Source organism: Lissotriton vulgaris, chromosome 1_1, assembly GCF_964263255.1.
Source record: "Lissotriton vulgaris chromosome 1_1, aLisVul1.2, whole genome shotgun sequence".
NCBI lineage: Eukaryota > Metazoa > Chordata > Amphibia > Caudata > Salamandridae > Lissotriton > Lissotriton vulgaris.
The window spans coordinates 727,966,814-727,984,005 of record NC_141685.1 but is presented as its reverse complement, the minus strand read 5'-3'; the positions used below and the strand labels follow the sequence as shown (position 1 = coordinate 727,984,005).

The 17,192-nt window shown below is 42.3% G+C and overlaps 1 protein-coding gene across 3 annotated transcripts in view; it reads right to left on the bottom strand.

Annotated features, from left to right (window-relative positions):
• The window catches only part of LOC147747719 (coagulation factor XIII B chain-like), a 1,426,313-nt gene that overhangs the window by 543,758 nt on the left and 865,363 nt on the right, over window positions 1–17,192 (bottom strand). For all 3 annotated transcript variants that reach the window (XM_086955242.1, XM_086955259.1, XM_086955250.1), the window contains one exon: window positions 9,344–9,529. In XM_086955242.1, coding sequence (XP_086811368.1) covers window positions 9,344–9,529 — 186 coding nt within the window. The remainder of the gene's footprint in view (window positions 1–9,343; window positions 9,530–17,192) is intronic.

Genomic DNA, 17,192 nt, shown 5'->3' with positions numbered 1-17,192 from the left:
AAAAAAGGTTATAATAATTTTGAGTAGATAAACATAACATATAACAAAATGCCCAGGTGCAACAAACATACTAAACAACACTCACACAGTCATACCCAATACATGGTCATTCATTCACACATGCTAAGAAATCAAACATATCCAGTAGTCTCGCGGAATGACATCTTATAATAGACCCTCTCTGTAACACGGTTGACAGCACTAAGTTGTCCTCGATGTGCAGAATAATGGAACAGATGGTGTCAACACAGTGCATATCTCATTAATTGAAATGACAAAATATTACAATTAATTTGTAATCAGTAGTCAATGTAGTCAAAGCTGAGGGGGAGACAAAAGGAACCAAGAGACTCCAGCGCGGACACGTGTTTCGGTGTGTGACCCTGATGATGGGTCTCACCTTCTTTAGGGCGCAATAACAAAGAGAGACGAAAGAAGAAGCACCTAGGCTTGACACAAATGTTCGATAACAAGTCGGCGATATCACTGAAAACCCCCCGGGATGCTGAGTAGAACAGGTGTCCACAGCCTGCGGTGTGCAAATTCCATTGTGATGAAAGGACTCGTCCAAACATGGGCCGCTTGGAGCACAGCTCCTTAAAGATGAAAGAGAACAAGTGCCTTGGCACAGATGGGGTGAAGGCGACAACTGCGGGGGGAAAAATCCTATTCCGCTGACTCCAGCAAGGATGTACCAAATTGAGGCAAGATGTAGGGTCCAACGTCCTTCAAGTCAGACAGACCGCGGCGCTGGGGGACGCGATATGGCCCCCGTCGATGCATGACTGTGTGAGTGTTGTTTTAGTATGTTCATTGTATGTTCGTTCACCTGGGCATTTTGTTATGTGTTATGTTTCTCTACTCAATATTATCATGACCTTTTGTTATTTGATATAATACATTTGAGGAAAGTTATTTAAAAAACAGTTTGTGTTCCTCTTATTCTGTATAAAATGTTGTCTAAACCTATGTGTTCCTTCTGGGGGATTATGTGACCTTCTGTGTCTGTTCATCAGTGATTATTAGCTACCTGTAACCAGTGTTAGGCAGTGGGGTTTCTTCCTTGTTAGTAGTATGCTGTTTTGCCCTGCTTCCCCAGCCTACATATTTGTTTCAAGGGCCCCCTTCCGTGTGATGGGTCACGTCACCGACTCTGACAGAGGCCCTGCTGTGCGGCTACAATAAACTGTGCATTGTCTGACCGCAGCTGAAGCAATTGATGCAGCACCTGTTTTCGGCAGCTGTCGCATCAACTCCAGCATGTCCAGATTTCCACGCATCTTCGACGCAGCACCCGCAGACAAGAACCGTCTTGGAATCGGCGCATCACTTCCCCCTACCATCTGGATTTGATGCATCACTTCTCTTGTGTGGAGCAGAACTGTCCCCATAGACGCATTGATGTGTTTTCCAACGCTTCCCTCCTCTGAGGCTGTTTTGCCTTGTGGATTTAGATGCATTTGAAGTCCTGTGTGTAAAAATCATGCAACCATACTTTCTATTGACAGAATTGCTTGAAACCTTGTAAAAGTCATATTTTGAGTTGTTTATGTTGGATCTCTGTCGTTCTGGTCTAGTTTAGTATAGATAAAGAGACTTTATTTTTCTAAACTGGTGTGGTGTCCATTTGTTGTGTCTACACTGTTACTGTGTGTGTGTTATGTAAAAATACTTTACACATTGCCTCTGTGATAGGCCTGACTGCTCGTGCTAAGCTACCAAGGGGTTGAGCAGGGGTTATCTTGGCCGTGTAATCTCCTTATCCTGACTGTAAGGAATGGTTCCTACTTGGACAGGGTGCATACCACTACCAATTAGACACCCCCATTCTTAACAAGTCTTTATCTCCTAATGTATACATAAAAATTGAAAAGCAGCAGGGCATTTTAAAGGCCACATTTGTGATTGTGATGGCGAACAAAAATCCTGTTTTTGCCTCTATGGGATTTAGAATAAAGCTATAATAAGGACATATGTGAAACTTTAGCCATTTCTTCACCAGAGATTTCTGGAGTGAAAATAAGTGCAGGCAAGTAACTGGGCTGTCACTTCAAACTCAATATTGAATTCAGCCCTTGGATGGTAAAATATTGAAGGGTTATTTAGGCTATAGTGGGTGCTAGTAAAAGTTAATGTTGCATTGGAGGTTAATTTCTGCAAAAGGGATTCAGTCAATTCAGATGGAGCACTTACTCAGAAATGTGTGCTGGGAGCCCTCTCTGTCTTTTTTGTTCCTCAAAATTATGGTTCCTAAGTTGGGGGTTGCTACGAAATGAAAAACAAAGTCCCTTGTTGGGCAATTAGTGTTCTCCCAGTGTGTGTGTGTTTGTGTGTGTGTGTGTGTACCACTTTTAATTTTCCGTGCCTGGGTTCACCATGCTTTGATTGTGGCCTGCCCTAAATGGAGTGCACTGTGTGTGCCCAGGGCCCGTAAATCAAATGCTACTGGTCAGCCTGCAGCACTGACTGTGCCACCCACACAAGTAGAGTTTCAAATGTGTCTCAGACCTGCCACTGCAATGTCTCTGCGCACAGTTTTTCACTGCCATGTCAACATGAAAAGGGCACCCCCTTGCCAGGCCTTAACCTTCCCTTATCTTACATGTAAAGCACCCCTAAGGTAGGACCAAGGTACACCCATGGGCATGGTGCATTGTGTGGGAAAGGTAGGACATATACCGGTGTGTTTTACATGTCCTGATAGTGAAATGCTTTGTATTTCGTTTTTCATTTTTGCAAGGACTAGCTCTCCCATGTGGCTATTATTAGAGCTGCCTTGTAACATTTTACAAAGGTTACTTCATTTAGAAACAGGTAGAGATTTAGAGTTTGGGCTCCCTGAGCACAGAATCTAAATGACAGATGTTTTAGTAAAGGTGATTTTTAAATTGTGTGTTTGAAAGTTGGCATGTTCTTGTTTAACCGTCATCTGCCTGCCTGTGGAATCAACGTCTGGTTTAGACTGACAGGGGTTTGTTTGTGTATTCACTCCAGACACTCACACAAGGGGAGTTGACGTGTGCCCTACATATGCTGATGAGTTGTCCTGGGTTAGAGTGGTGGGAGGAGTTGTCACTAACGCCTGAATAGGCTATGGCTGCCTTTCACAATGCTGAATCCACCCCTGTAATGTAGATGAACCAGAGAGGACAGAACTGGTTTTACTGAGCAAGAGAGACTTTCTTACAAAGACTTCAATGGGAAAAAGGGATATTAGTAACAGACCTAAAACCTCAGACTTTTAGATTACTTCTGGACTGAGAGGACCCTGCCAAGAAGAAGAGCTGGAGAGCTGCCAGGAGTAATGCCCATTTGCTGTGTGTTGCTTTGCTGGGTTGGCCTGCAGTTGATGCTTATGTCTGTTGGCAGTGGAAAGGACTGGACTTTTACTTGATGTGGCATCCTGCTTAAAAAGATTCTCTGAGGGCTTGGAGTAGAGCTTGCCTTCTGTTAAGAATTCTCAGGCACACAAATACTTCAACTGCAGCATCCATGAACTCCACTGCTGGGAGTTCTGACCAAACTTGTGATGCCAGACCCAGTTCTGGGTCCTTGAAGGTTGTTCTTGCAGCAAAGATCTACAAATAACCGCCACAGGCCGAGTTCAGCACGCCTGCCTCTGAAGTCCGAGACCACCTCACCGACTCTAAAAAGGAAGAAACCCCACTGCCTAACACTTGTTATAGGTATCTAATCATCACTGATGAACAGACACATAATCCCACAGAAGGAACAAAGTGTTAAACAGGATAAGAAGAACACAATTGTTTATTGAAATAAGTTTCCTCAAATTATTTATATCAAATTAAAAAAGGTTATAATAATTTTGAGTAGATAAACATAACATATAACAAAATGCCCAGGTGCAACAAACATACTAAACAACACTCACACAGTCATACCCAATACATGGTCATTCATTCACACATGCTAAGAAATCAAACATATCCAGTAGTCTCGCGGAATGACATCTTATAATAGACCCTCTCTGTAACACGGTTGACAGCACTAAGTTGTCCTCGATGTGCAGAATAATGGAACAGATGGTGTCAACACAGTGCATATCTCATTAATTGAAATGACAAAATATTACAATTAATTTGTAATCAGTAGTCAATGTAGTCAAAGCTGAGGGGGAGACAAAAGGAACCAAGAGACTCCAGCGCAGACACGTGTTTCGGTGTGTGACCCTGATGATGGGTCTCACCTTCTTCAGGGCGCAATAACAAAGAGAGACGAAAGAAGAAGCACCTAGGCTTGACACAAATGTTCGATAACAAGTCGGCGATATCACTGAAAACCCCCCGGGATGCTGAGTAGAACAGGTGTCAACAGCCTGCGGTGTGCAAAATCCATTGTGATGAAAGGACTCGTCCAAACATGGGCCGCTTGGAGCACAGCTCCTTAAAGATGAAAGAGAACAAGTGCCTTGGCACAGATGGGGTGAAGGCGACAACTGCGGGGGGAAAAATCCTATTCCGCTGACTCCAGCAAGGATGTACCAAATTGAGGCAAGATGTAGGGTCCAACGTCCTTCAAGTCAGACAGACCGCGGCGCTGGGGGACGCGATATGGCCCCCGTCGATGCATGACTGTGTGAGTGTTGTTTTAGTATGTTCATTGTATGTTCGTTCACCTGGGCATTTTGTTATGTGTTATGTTTCTCTACTCAATATTATCATGACCTTTTGTTATTTGATATAATACATTTGAGGAAAGTTATTTAAAAAACAGTTTGTGTTCCTCTTATTCTGTATAAAATGTTGTCTAAACCTATGTGTTCCTTCTGGGGGATTATGTGACCTTCTGTGTCTGTTCATCAGTGATTATTAGCTACCTGTAACCAGTGTTAGGCAGTGGAGTTTCTTCCTTGTTAGTAGTATGCTGTTTTGCCCTGCTTCCCCAGCCTACATATTTGTTTCAAGGGCCCCCTTCCGTGTGATGGGTCACGTCACCGACTCTGACAGAGGCCCTGCTGTGCGGCTACAATAAACTGTGCATTGTCTGACCGCAGCTGAAGCAATTGATGCAGCACCTGTTTTCGGCAGCTGCCGCATCAACTCCAGCATGTCCAGATTTCCACGCATCTTCGACGCAGCACCCGCAGACAAGAACCGTCTTGGAATCGGCGCATCACTTCCCCCTACCATCTGGATTTAATGCATCACTTCTCTTGTGTGGAGCAGAACTGTCCCCATAGACGCATTGATGTGTTTTCCAACGCTTCCCTCCTCTGAGGCTGTTTTGCCTTGTGGATTTAGATGCATTTGAAGTCCTGTGTGTAAAAATCATGCAACCATACTTTCTATTGACAGAATTGCTTGAAACCTTGTAAAAGTCATATTTTGAGTTGTTTATGTTGGATCTCTGTCGTTCTGGTCTAGTTTAGTATAGATAAAGAGACTTTATTTTTCTAAACTGGTGTGGTGTCCATTTGTTGTGTCTACACTGTTACTGTGTGTGTGTTATGTAAAAATACTTTACACATTGCCTCTGTGATAGGCCTGACTGCTCGTGCTAAGCTACCAAGGGGTTGAGCAGGGGTTATCTTGGCCGTGTAATCTCCTTATCCTGACTGTAAGGAATGGTTCCTACTTGGACAGGGTGCATACCACTGCCAATTAGACACCCCCATTTTTAACAAGTCTTTATCTCCTAATGTATACATAAAAATTGAAAAGCAGCAGGGCATTTTAAAGGCCACATTCGTGATTGTGATGGCGAACAAAAATCCTGTTTTTGCCTCTATGGGATTTAGAATAAAGCTATAATAAGGACATATGTGAAACTTTAGCCATTACTTCACCAGAGATTTCTGGAGTGAAAATAAGTGCAGGCAAGTAACTGGGCTGTCACTTCAAACTCAATATTGAATTCAGCCCTTGGATGGTAAAATATTGAAGGGTTATTTAGGCTATAGTGGGTGCTTATACAAGTTAATGTCGCATTGGAGGTTCATTTCTGCAAAAGGGATTCAGTCAATTCAGATGGAGCACTTACTCAGAAATGTGTGCTGGGAGCCCTCTCTGTCTTTTTTGTTCCTCAAAATTATGGTTCCTAAGTTGGGGGTTGCTACGAAATGAAAAACAAAGTCCCTTGTTGGGCAATTAGTGTTCTCCCAGTGTGTGTGTGTTTGTGTGTGTGTGTGTGTACCACTTTTAATTTTCCGTGCCTGGGTTCACCATGCTTTGATTGTGGCCTGCCCTAAATGGAGTGGTCCTTCTGACACTGCAAATGCAGCCATGCAGCAAATGGGCTATCAGCAACGACTGATGCTGGGTCCACTAGCTGTAAAACCGAGGTTTCCCGGTATCTATATGAGGCAGGGCCATTGCAGATTTGGCAGAGTTGGAGATCTGCTGATTTTCTTTTTGCAGGGCTCAAGCTCCGACAAACCTTAAATGACCCCTTGAATCTATTATGTGGAAATTGTAGCCATCCAGAAAATACCTCCCACGGTAGACTGAGCCAGATACATGTGAACTAAAATCCTCTTTAGACCCTTCCCCAGATCCTGTCATATAAGGAAAAAGGAAACAGTAGGCAAGAGAAGGAGAACCTTGCATAAATAAAGAAACTGAACACTGATAGTTAAAGACAGACATGCCTTTCCGAACTTCCACAATGCAGTGCACTCATAGTTAAAATAATTTCATTAATACCACTATCCCACAGTACGATTATTGATTGACACCTCCCAAAGCATGTGCCTCTTGCAGGCTGTTCATTCATATAAAATATTACTGTTGGGGGAATGCATTACTGGTTAGTAGTTTTGCCTTTGATAACGTGGGAGTTTCATTTCTACCTGATGGGGGATTTCCCATGATGTCAGTATGTGGAAATGGTTGACACTATCTAGCTGGTTATGCACTGCCTAGTAAGAGTTTACCAGCTGTGGTTTTCAACCTGCTGTCCTACTGTCCTTATCTCTTTCATTTTGGCAAGGAAATACCAAGGTCTCCCTCGCATTTAACAAGTAAAATCACGTTTTAGCTGGAGAAATATAATTGGGTAAAATATATGGTAGAGTAATCGTTTGAATGGAAGGAATTGGTTACATTTCATTCTAAAGTATGGAGGGGTACATTTAGACAGAAACCTTGTTTTTTCTGAAATATATTATAGGACTTACGGGCACACTTGGCTCGTCTTTCAAAAATCTCCTTATATGGATAATGGGCACCAAGATCAGATTTTGAAAATGTCCACTTGAAGGATATCAATCTTACAAGAAATACTTTTAACATATTTGGGTAGATTGTCTTTGTGCCTTGCAAAATAAACCTTTCATTACGAGAATGGCGAAAAGGCAGAAAAGCAAGGCATAGTCCCCAGGTTGCCATAACGGTAGCAAAAGTAAATGAACCAAAATTTCAGTTTAGTCTTAACTGAGTAAGGAAGACCATTCTCGCTGTTCTAGGGTATTCCTGCTTTAATATTCATACTGAATCGCCATGTACAGAATCTCTTTAATTTAAAAGTGTTAAAAGTCTTGTTTATTTATTTACCTATTCATTTAAATGGTCTGTGGAACAGCGGCTTGTGGTAAAGCTAATTTGTGGTCCTGTTGCACAATGAAGTTTAGTTATTGAAAAGCCCTGAAAACCCCATCAGTGAAAGATGTGTGTCTTAAGTGGGTGGAACATCACTTTATGATTTGTCAGATACAGACTTCCTCGGTCATTTTGTGTTCATTGATGGTTAAATGTTTAATGTGTGTACTGCAGGTATTTAGAAGGTATAAGTCAAGTTCAGAAATGAATGTTGAATGCTACGGTCGATACACATGAACCATGCAGGCCATCAGTGCTGCTGGGGTGGCAGATGTCTTGCTTCCGAGTGTGCCCTATTGAAGAAAACAAAAAATGTGATGGGTACATTACTTAACTCACTTGACTGCTTGGGGTCTGCCCCCATGGTACTGACCCCTTGTCTGATGTTTGGGTATCTCATGCTTAAGCCTTCATACCTTTTTCCAAAAAAGGTATCCAAACTAGAGTAACACCCTATTTTACCACATGTTGCGGATTCTAAAGGTATGCAATGGTTGTGGATTCTTCTTACGGGAACCGAGAAAATAGCCAAATATTCGTCTTTTTCTGAGAAATGGGGCATAAAATGCTTGTGCATGAAAACGTATTTTTTCTTTTTTGTGTGTTTCTTTTTACTAAACATGGATTCAACAAGAGGTTTGCAATGCTAACATCACAATCTTCACAGCTTGCAAGAACAAGCAGAGTAATAAAAGAGAACACATTTTGCCACAGGTTTTGCGTTTTTCTAAGTGGTAGTCAATTTTTCCTATTGTGTGTGGTTTTCGCCTATTACCAGTTTTAAAAATAGGTGTGAAATCCTGAACAGTAGACCAAATTCCAAATTTAACATGGTTTAATTTATGTAGATCATTCATGATTTTCCCAAAGCACCTAAATAATAAATAATATACTATATTAGGAAAAATTAAAACAGCTGACGTTTTCATCTGTAATTTTTTGCTGATCTACAAGAGCAATAAGTGGTAACATCTGTCAGATCCTTCTGGTCGTTAGGACATATACCGCCCGATTCATCAAACAAAATTGCGCTCGCAAAGGGCCAGATTCTGAGAATCAGGCCCTTTGCGAGTGCGATTTTTGCATTTGGGATTCAGCATCATAGCACATATAAGACATGCTGTATTTCCCTTAGCCCTGCAGTGTCTGACAACCTGTCACACCAGCTTCTACAAGGTGCTGGAGCACAAACTTTCTTCTGATAATCACTGTCGGGAAACTAGAAAACTGAGTAGTACTCCAGTGGACTCATTCCAATGTGACAGATACTTGGAACAAGGAATGGCTGAAAGGGGCTGAACCAAAGTGACCAATGCTTACAGGGTACTGTTCCAAACAAAATGTAACAAAAAGACTGAATAGTTCTCAAGAAGGTGCAGCAAACGATGATATGTACCACAATGACATTAACTTAAGACTTTGCATTTCTTTAACTCAAATGTTACATTTGTATGTGTGGTAGTATTTATACAGACACAATGACTATGAGAACCCTTATGGATTCTTATATAAACGAAAAGTGGCCTCCTTCAAACTCTGTTAGCTTATCAGAATATATGGGAAGGGCCACTCATTTCCAAATGAAAGCAAAAAATACATATTTGCACATTTACAGACCAGTAGTGTGATGAATGTTTTTTTAAAAATAGCTCAGGACAATTAGAGGTTTAAACATATCACTGAATGCCAATGTATTTAAAAATATCCAATAGTGGATGTACTTCATTTAAAAAAAATCTTTATTAGGTGTAGAGAACTTAAATCACATTTTAAGAAGCGATACTCACTGTTGTCACATTCTGGGTATTCCAGCTTCCCTTGCACGCACTTTACTCTCATTACTTGATTTGGTTTCTTATAGAAACCTGGTTTACATGCAAACTCCGCCATGTTTCCGTCTTTAATTTCTGTATTTTCATTCATAGGGATAATGTTCTTTGGATCCATTTCTTTGGAGGATGGTGTGCACGATCCTGCAAACCAAAGCATCATATCTACTTATTTTCATATTGTATACATTTTCGTTTATCATCCCCTCATTATTTCACCTCTTTCGAATAGCTAAGAATCCAGACTCAAATTTGAATTTTAATCCTAACTGACAGAAACCATTTTCAGATCTTAGCAATAACCAGCTTTTGTTTTCTTTGGCAGACCTATTGTTTCCAATCAGGGCCAGCTTCTAATGATGATTCAGGTGATTAATGCACCTGCCGCAGAGAGATTGGATTTGCAGTTTATAAATTCCAATCTTAATATAGCACAGTGAGCTATGAACTGTCAAAGAGTTGCATGTACACTGCAAAGTATAGGTCAGAATGTTATGATGTTTCTCCCTTCTTTCATTACACTAATGTTTCTAAAATTGGTTCAGTTGTATAGAAATCAATTCTTATTAGTAAAGACAACCCCCAAACCACAGTGTTACATTTTAAATCCTGAGTTTGTGCTACTCCAGACCAAGCACTCTCAAAATATACTGCGACCTATATCGATGACATGTGACTCCTACACCCTGTAGTCCTCTTTGTCTTTTGTAACATTTCTTATACAATAATTTAAACACATGTTAGATCTGGGGGTCTCTGGTTGGCAATGGTTATCACCATTGTCCAAATAGGGACCCTTAATTCTAAGTCACGATAAGGGGATTATACTCCTTAATAACCCCTGCTCACCCCCTTGGTAGCTTGGCATGAGCAGACAGGCTTATCTCAGAGGCTGTGTGTTAAGCATTTATGAATATACACAGTAATACAGTGAAAACACAACAGATGGTCACAACACAGGTTTTATAAAAATAAGTATTCTTTATGTAGACTTAACACAAGACCACAAATGACAACATTTCACAATGCTACACTTAAGATTACTTAGAAGATGATTACAGTCTCTTAGATCAAGATGCTGTTAAATGCGACAAAGTTATCAACAAAGTACCTGGATGTGTAACGCAAAGTGAACAAAAGGCTCACAAAAGGGGAGATGCGTCGGTTCTGTGACCCGGGGGAACGGTTGCCTCCTTCCTCAATGCCTGCGCAGGGTAGGGGACTCGTCGTGAGCCTTACCGGTGCAGAGGTGATGCGTACATTCTCGGCCTGCGGGCCCGTTGCGGTGCGCAAGATGGCGCCTTGATGCGATGCAATGATCCAGTTGCGATGCGAGAAGATGGCGCCCTTGATGCGGCGATGTGATGACGATAACGCCCTGGCAGCATTGCGACGACTCTGTACGTTGGAGCCGCGACAGGCCCTACGACACGCTTCTCCGGTGATGTGGTGGCGACTCTCACAATGGCGTCGCGCTTCTCCGGTGATGCGACAGCAGACAGCTTCGATGAACACACGCTTCCAGGGAGATGCGACAAAGGTCCGCTTCTCCGGCGTTGCGATGATTTCAGCTGCGGCGGCAACACGCTTCTTCTCGATGCGTCGCGCTTCCAGCTCCCAGTGGCACGCAAGTGACTGGAGTCAGAATTCCCAGCAAGGAAATTCAGGAGGGAGCTGGAGGTGAAGTCTTTGTCCCTGAGACTTCAGCAGGAGGCAAGCACAGTTCAAGCCCTTGGAGAATATTCTGTAGATGAAAGTCCTTACAAAGTTCCTTCTCCTTTCCATTTGCAATGAAGCAACCGCTGCAGGCCAACCCAGCAAACAGCACACTGGCAGAGGGGCAGTCCAAACTCCTGCAGCTTCCTTGATTCTTCTCCTTGGCAGAAAGGTCTCTTCTTCCAGAAGTGATCTAATTTCTTGGGATCCGGGTCCCAATATTTATACCCCAAAATCCTCTGTTCACTGAAGGCAGAGAGGCCTCTGCCTAGTCCAAACCAGTTCCTGAGCACGTTGTTTACATGACTCTCTTATATCTTTCACTGTGCAGGGCAGAGACATCAGCCGTCCCACAGGAGGTGAAGCCAGCACAGGGGAGGGAAGATACAGCTCTGGAGCACTCTGTTGACATGATTCCTTCTCTCCTTTCATGATGCAGGGCAGAGACATCAGAAAAGCCACAGGGGGTGGAGCCAGCATTCTAGAGGGAAGGCCCAGCCCTATTCAGGTCCCAGGTGCACTCCTCCCTCCCATCTGGATGCAAATCTCTCTATTCACCACTGGGCTGTCCCAGCCTGTATTCTGGAATTCCCCAGCCCTGTCACTCACAAACCCAGACAAGGAATACACAACCCAGCAGAGGCAGGCTCAAATGGTTAGGCAAGCAAATACCTGCTTTCTAAAAGTGGTATTTGCAAACAGAGAATATTAAAATAAACTTTACTAAAAGATGTATTTTAATATTCTGAGTTCAGGCATACTACATTTGAATTTCTACCATGTTCTCTGAGTCAGTTAGGATTATAAGAATGTAATAATCTAACTGCCCTTTCTGGCCTATGAGAATAGGCAGCCTTCAATAGTGAAAAACGTAATTGGCTGTAATTCACTATTAGAACATGCTACACACATCAGAGCATGTCCTACCTTATACTTACAATGCACCATGTACCTTGGGCCTACCATAGGGGTGTCTAATATGAAGCAAAGGGAATGTTTATGGACTGGCATGTGGGTACACTTGGCCAAGTCGACATGGCAGTGCTAGACTGCACATAGGCCTTGCAATGGCAGGCCTGAGGCACACTTTACAAGCTGATTCTGTGGGTGGCACAATCAGTGCTGCAAGCCCACCAGCAGCATTTGATTTACAAGCCCTGGGCACACATGGTGCACTGTACTAGGGGCTGACAGATAAATCAAATAACCCAATCATGGAATCCAATTAGTATATCAATTTAACATAGGGAGCACTTGCACTGTGGCACTGATTAGCAGTGGCACAGTGCCCAAAGCATAAATCCTGCAAAAACATATCCAAACAGAGGAGGCAATCCGTCAAAAATGGAAGGGAGACTCACGCCAATGATGCCAGGTCTAACAACACATATGATTGACTGTCTCTGTACAAAGTGTGTGGGATGTAAAGTGCTCTCACACCCTACCCTTGTATGTGGAACGCTATGAGAACTAAATAAATATGGTGATTATGGAGGCATGAGGGCTACTGTTGGAGGGTGGTTGTGATGGAATCCTTGGAGGAAGAGGTCATTGGTGGGCGCCAATAAGAATTGTCGCACTGTGCGCCACCAGCTCTAATGTCGGCCCTGTTTCCAATACATAACATGTACCTAAAGAGTGCTTTGTATCAGTCCCTTCCTTATGATTGGATGGATTTGTTATCTGTCTATATTATCTGCTTTTTATTCAATAACTTTTTTCCATGTTTTATGGCTGTGCAACCCAGAAGCATTTTGGTCTCCCAGAGTTCTGACCGGATGAGTGTTATCCTTCCACTGCATATTTGTGGTGAATCTTAATTTCTAGGGCATATTCCATACGTGTGCATTTGTTTCCTTTCTCTCTCGCCATTTTTTCTTACCCTACCCCTCTACGCCCCATCCAGCCCCATGTGTTATTTATCTATTTCCTTGTTCAATTATTTTTACGAAAGCACCACATCTACAAAATGCTGCTAGTTTGCTTGTATCATTTTGAGGGGCTTCATGCACACTTTCTGCTTACTTTTCAATATTGTAGTTTACTACTCTGACATGGCAATTAACAATGTTAGAAATGTAAATTGAAAATTGTCTGCCATGCATCTTTAGGTATGCAGATGTTATGGTTTAAATGTGTCCAGGCCTCTTGATGTATGATAATCAATGCGGAATATGTTGTCTTAGAAAACGGATACACTATTACCCTAGAGTACAGGTAATGACTAGGTATGGGTGAGATTTCATTTACACTGGCAAAGTTCATGAAATATCAAAATTATGTCAAATTCCTAAAAATATCATATTATGCTATTTTCCGTTAGTTTTATGAAGAGAGTGTGCAGCACCTCCCATAAAAAATATATTTACCACACATGCCTTTACCACACATCCCTTAACATGCAATGCCTTTACCACGCAAGTGTTTACCATGCATATGCCTATACCACACATATTTCTTTACAACAAATGATAAGTATATATCAGGTAAGAGAAACCCCTCATATATATATATATATATATATATATATATATGACATATATATATATATATCACACAAGTCTGTCCCTGTTTTAAGGAACAGTTAGGAGCACGCTGTGGGTATAAGAAGTCCTTTTAATGCACCCAGCATGACGCGTTTCGTCTTAACTGACTTCCTCAGATGCTGTAAGGTGGAAAAGGAAACCAAAGTTACAAGGTTCTTTTGAAAGCAGATTATTATTAGGCTCCTCCTGACTGATGTACAGCGAGGTAGGACTACATTGAAATAGCCGTCCCTCAATGTTTTTTGCCGCCATCTTGGAGTGTTAGTCCCAATATTCCTCATCATCCTCATGGTGTTTATGACAATGTTTGTTTTTATGAGCGCTTGTTTTTGCTGTATTAGGAAAAGACGTCCCACTCCAGACGCGTTGTTGCACTGGGAGGTTGGTTTCTGGAGCCATGCTTTTCAACCCATTTCATCTGCCGCTTTGCGATAGTCCAAATCCGAGAGTGCCGATGTAAGTAATCTTTACTCTGACATGTCGTCATGTTCCAACAATTTAGTTAGCAGATGCTTCATATCAAAGGCGGCGGCGGTTCCGGCAGAATCAAATTCAAAGATAGCCACACAAAGTCCACTTATTCTGCCGAACACTTTCTGATGGGTGCCTCCTTCGTGCAAGTGGTATGCACGTAATTAAATCACACAAGTCTGTCCCTGTTTTAAGGAACAGTTAGGAGCACGCTGTGGGTATAAGAAGTCCTTTTAATGCACCCAGCATGACGCGTTTCGTCTTAACTGACTTCCTCAGATGCTGTAAGGTGAAAAAGGAAACCAAAGTTACAAGGTTCTTTTGAAAGCAGATTATTATTAGGCTCCTCCTGACTGATGTACAGCGAGGTAGGACTACATTGAAATAGCCGTCCCTCAATGTTTTTTGCCGCCATCTTGGAGTGTTAGTCCCAATATTCCTCATCATCCTCATGGTGTTTATGACAATGTTTGTTTTTATGAGTGCTTGTTTTTGCTGTATTAGGAAAAGACGTCCCACTCCAGACGCGTTGTTGCACTGGGAGGTTGGTTTCTGGAGCCATGCTTTTCAACCCATTTCATCTGCCGCTTTGCGATAGTCCAAATCCGAGAGTGCCGATGTAAGTAATCTTTACTCTGACATGTCGTCATGTTCCAACAATTTAGTTAGCGGATGCTTCATATCAAAGGCGGCGGCGGTTCCGGCAGAATCAAATTCAAAGATAGCCACACAAAGTCCACTTATTCTGCCGAACACTTTCTGATGGGTGCCTCCTTCGTGCAAGTGGTATGCACGTAATTAAATCACACAAGTCTGTCCCTGTTTTAAGGAACAGTTAGGAGCACGCTGTGGGTATAAGAAGTCCTTTTAATGCACCCAGCATGACGCGTTTCGTCTTAACTGACTTCCTCAGATGCTGTAAGGTGAAAAAGGAAACCAAAGTTACAAGGTTCTTTTGAAAGCAGATTATTATTAGGCTCCTCCTGACTGATGTACAGCGAGGTAGTACTACATCGTAATAGCCGTCCCTCAATGTTTTTTGCCGCCATCTTGGAGTGTTAGTCCCAATATTCCTCATCATCCTCATGGTGTTTATGACAATGTTTGTTTTTATGAGCGCTTGTTTTTGCTGTATTAGGAAAAGACGTCCCACTCCAGACGCGTTGTTGCACTGGGAGGTTGGTTTCTGGAGCCATGCTTTTCAACCCATTTCATCTGCCGCTTTGCGATAGTCCAAATCCGAGAGTGCCGATGTAAGTAATCTTTACTCTGACATGTCGTCATGTTCCAACAATTTAGTTAGCAGATGCTTCATATCAAAGGCGGCGGCGGTTCCGGCAGAATCAAATTCAAAGATAGCCACACAAAGTCCACTTATTCTGCCGAACACTTTCTGATGGGTGCCTCCTTCGTGCAAGTGGTATGCACGTAATTAAATCACACAAGTCTGTCCCTGTTTTAAGGAACAGTTAGGAGCACGCTGTGGGTATAAGAAGTCCTTTTAATGCACCCAGCATGACGCGTTTCGTCTTAACTGACTTCCTCAGATGCTGTAAGGTGAAAAAGGAAACCAAAGTTACAAGGTTCTTTTGAAAGCAGATTATTATTAGGCTCCTCCTGACTGATGTACAGCGAGGTAGGACTACATCGTAATAGCCGTCCCTCAATGTTTTTTGCCGCCATCTTGGAGTGTTAGTCCCAATATTCCTCATCATCCTCATGGTGTTTATGACAATGTTTGTTTTTATGAGCGCTTGTTTTTGCTGTATTAGGAAAAGACGTCCCACTCCAGACGCGTTGGTTGCACTGGGAGGTTGGTTTCTGGAGCCATGCTTTTCAACCCATTTCATCTGCCGCTTTGCGATAGTCCAAATCCGAGAGTGCCGATGTAAGTAATCTTTACTCTGACATGTCGTCATGTTCCAACAATTTAGTTAGCGGATGCTTCTTATCAAAGGCGGCGGCGGTTCCGGCAGAATCAAATTCAAAGATAGCCACACAAAGTCCACTTATTCTGCCGAACACTTTCTGATGGGTGCCTCCTTCGTGCAAGTGGTATGCACGTAATTAAATCACACAAGTCTGTCCCTGTTTTAAGGAACAGTTAGGAGCACGCTGTGGGTATAAGAAGTCCTTTTAATGCACCCAGCATGACGCGTTTCGTCTTAACTGACTTCCTCAGATGCTGTAAGGTGAAAAAGGAAACCTCGATCAGCACGCAAATCTTATCCACATTTAAATTATGCACATTTCATATCCGGCGGGTTTGTGGCACTGCTTTCCGCATAACAACATAAACATATGAGTTCGCGCCAGCTGCTACTGTGGTATGCGACCGGTATACACTACCAAGCAGCACATTACATCATGTACATATGGGGTGGTGCCCGCTGCAAATGCGACTAATGCACGCTGCCATGCCCTGTGTTATGTCATAGACGTATGGTGTTGCGCCGCATACCCCATTCCCTCATTTTTTTGTCTCAAAACTATATCTAAATAACTTTAAAGTGTATATGAGAGCAAGCGATAATCAAAAATATTTTAAACATTTATATATTTCTGACTGTAATAAACTCATATTATCTATATAAATAAAAATGAAAATGTTCATTTGTTCAAAATCGTAAATCTCCAAGAGTTCATCACCGATTGCTTTGAAATTTTGACACAACGTTGGATTCGAATGCGCGTGTGTTTTTATATACACAACGTTGATTCGAATACGCGTGTGTGGAATATGCGTGTGTTTTTAATCTAAAGCCCGAACAGACACATAAAAATGTCAATGTTTGTTTGTTCAAAATCTTAAATCTCTGAAAGTTCTTCACCGATTGCTTTGTAATTTTGACACAACTTTGGATTCGATTAAGCACGTGTTTATATATACACAACGTTGGATTCAAATACGCGCGTGTCCAATACGCGTGTGTTTTTAATCGAAAGGACGAACAGACCCTATCGATTTGCTTGCTTCGCAACAACTACAAGGGACACATAGAGGCAGTAGTCTACATATATTAGGATGGACAGTTGGTGTCAGGAGGGCAGACCGAGAAGTAGGTGGACGGAGG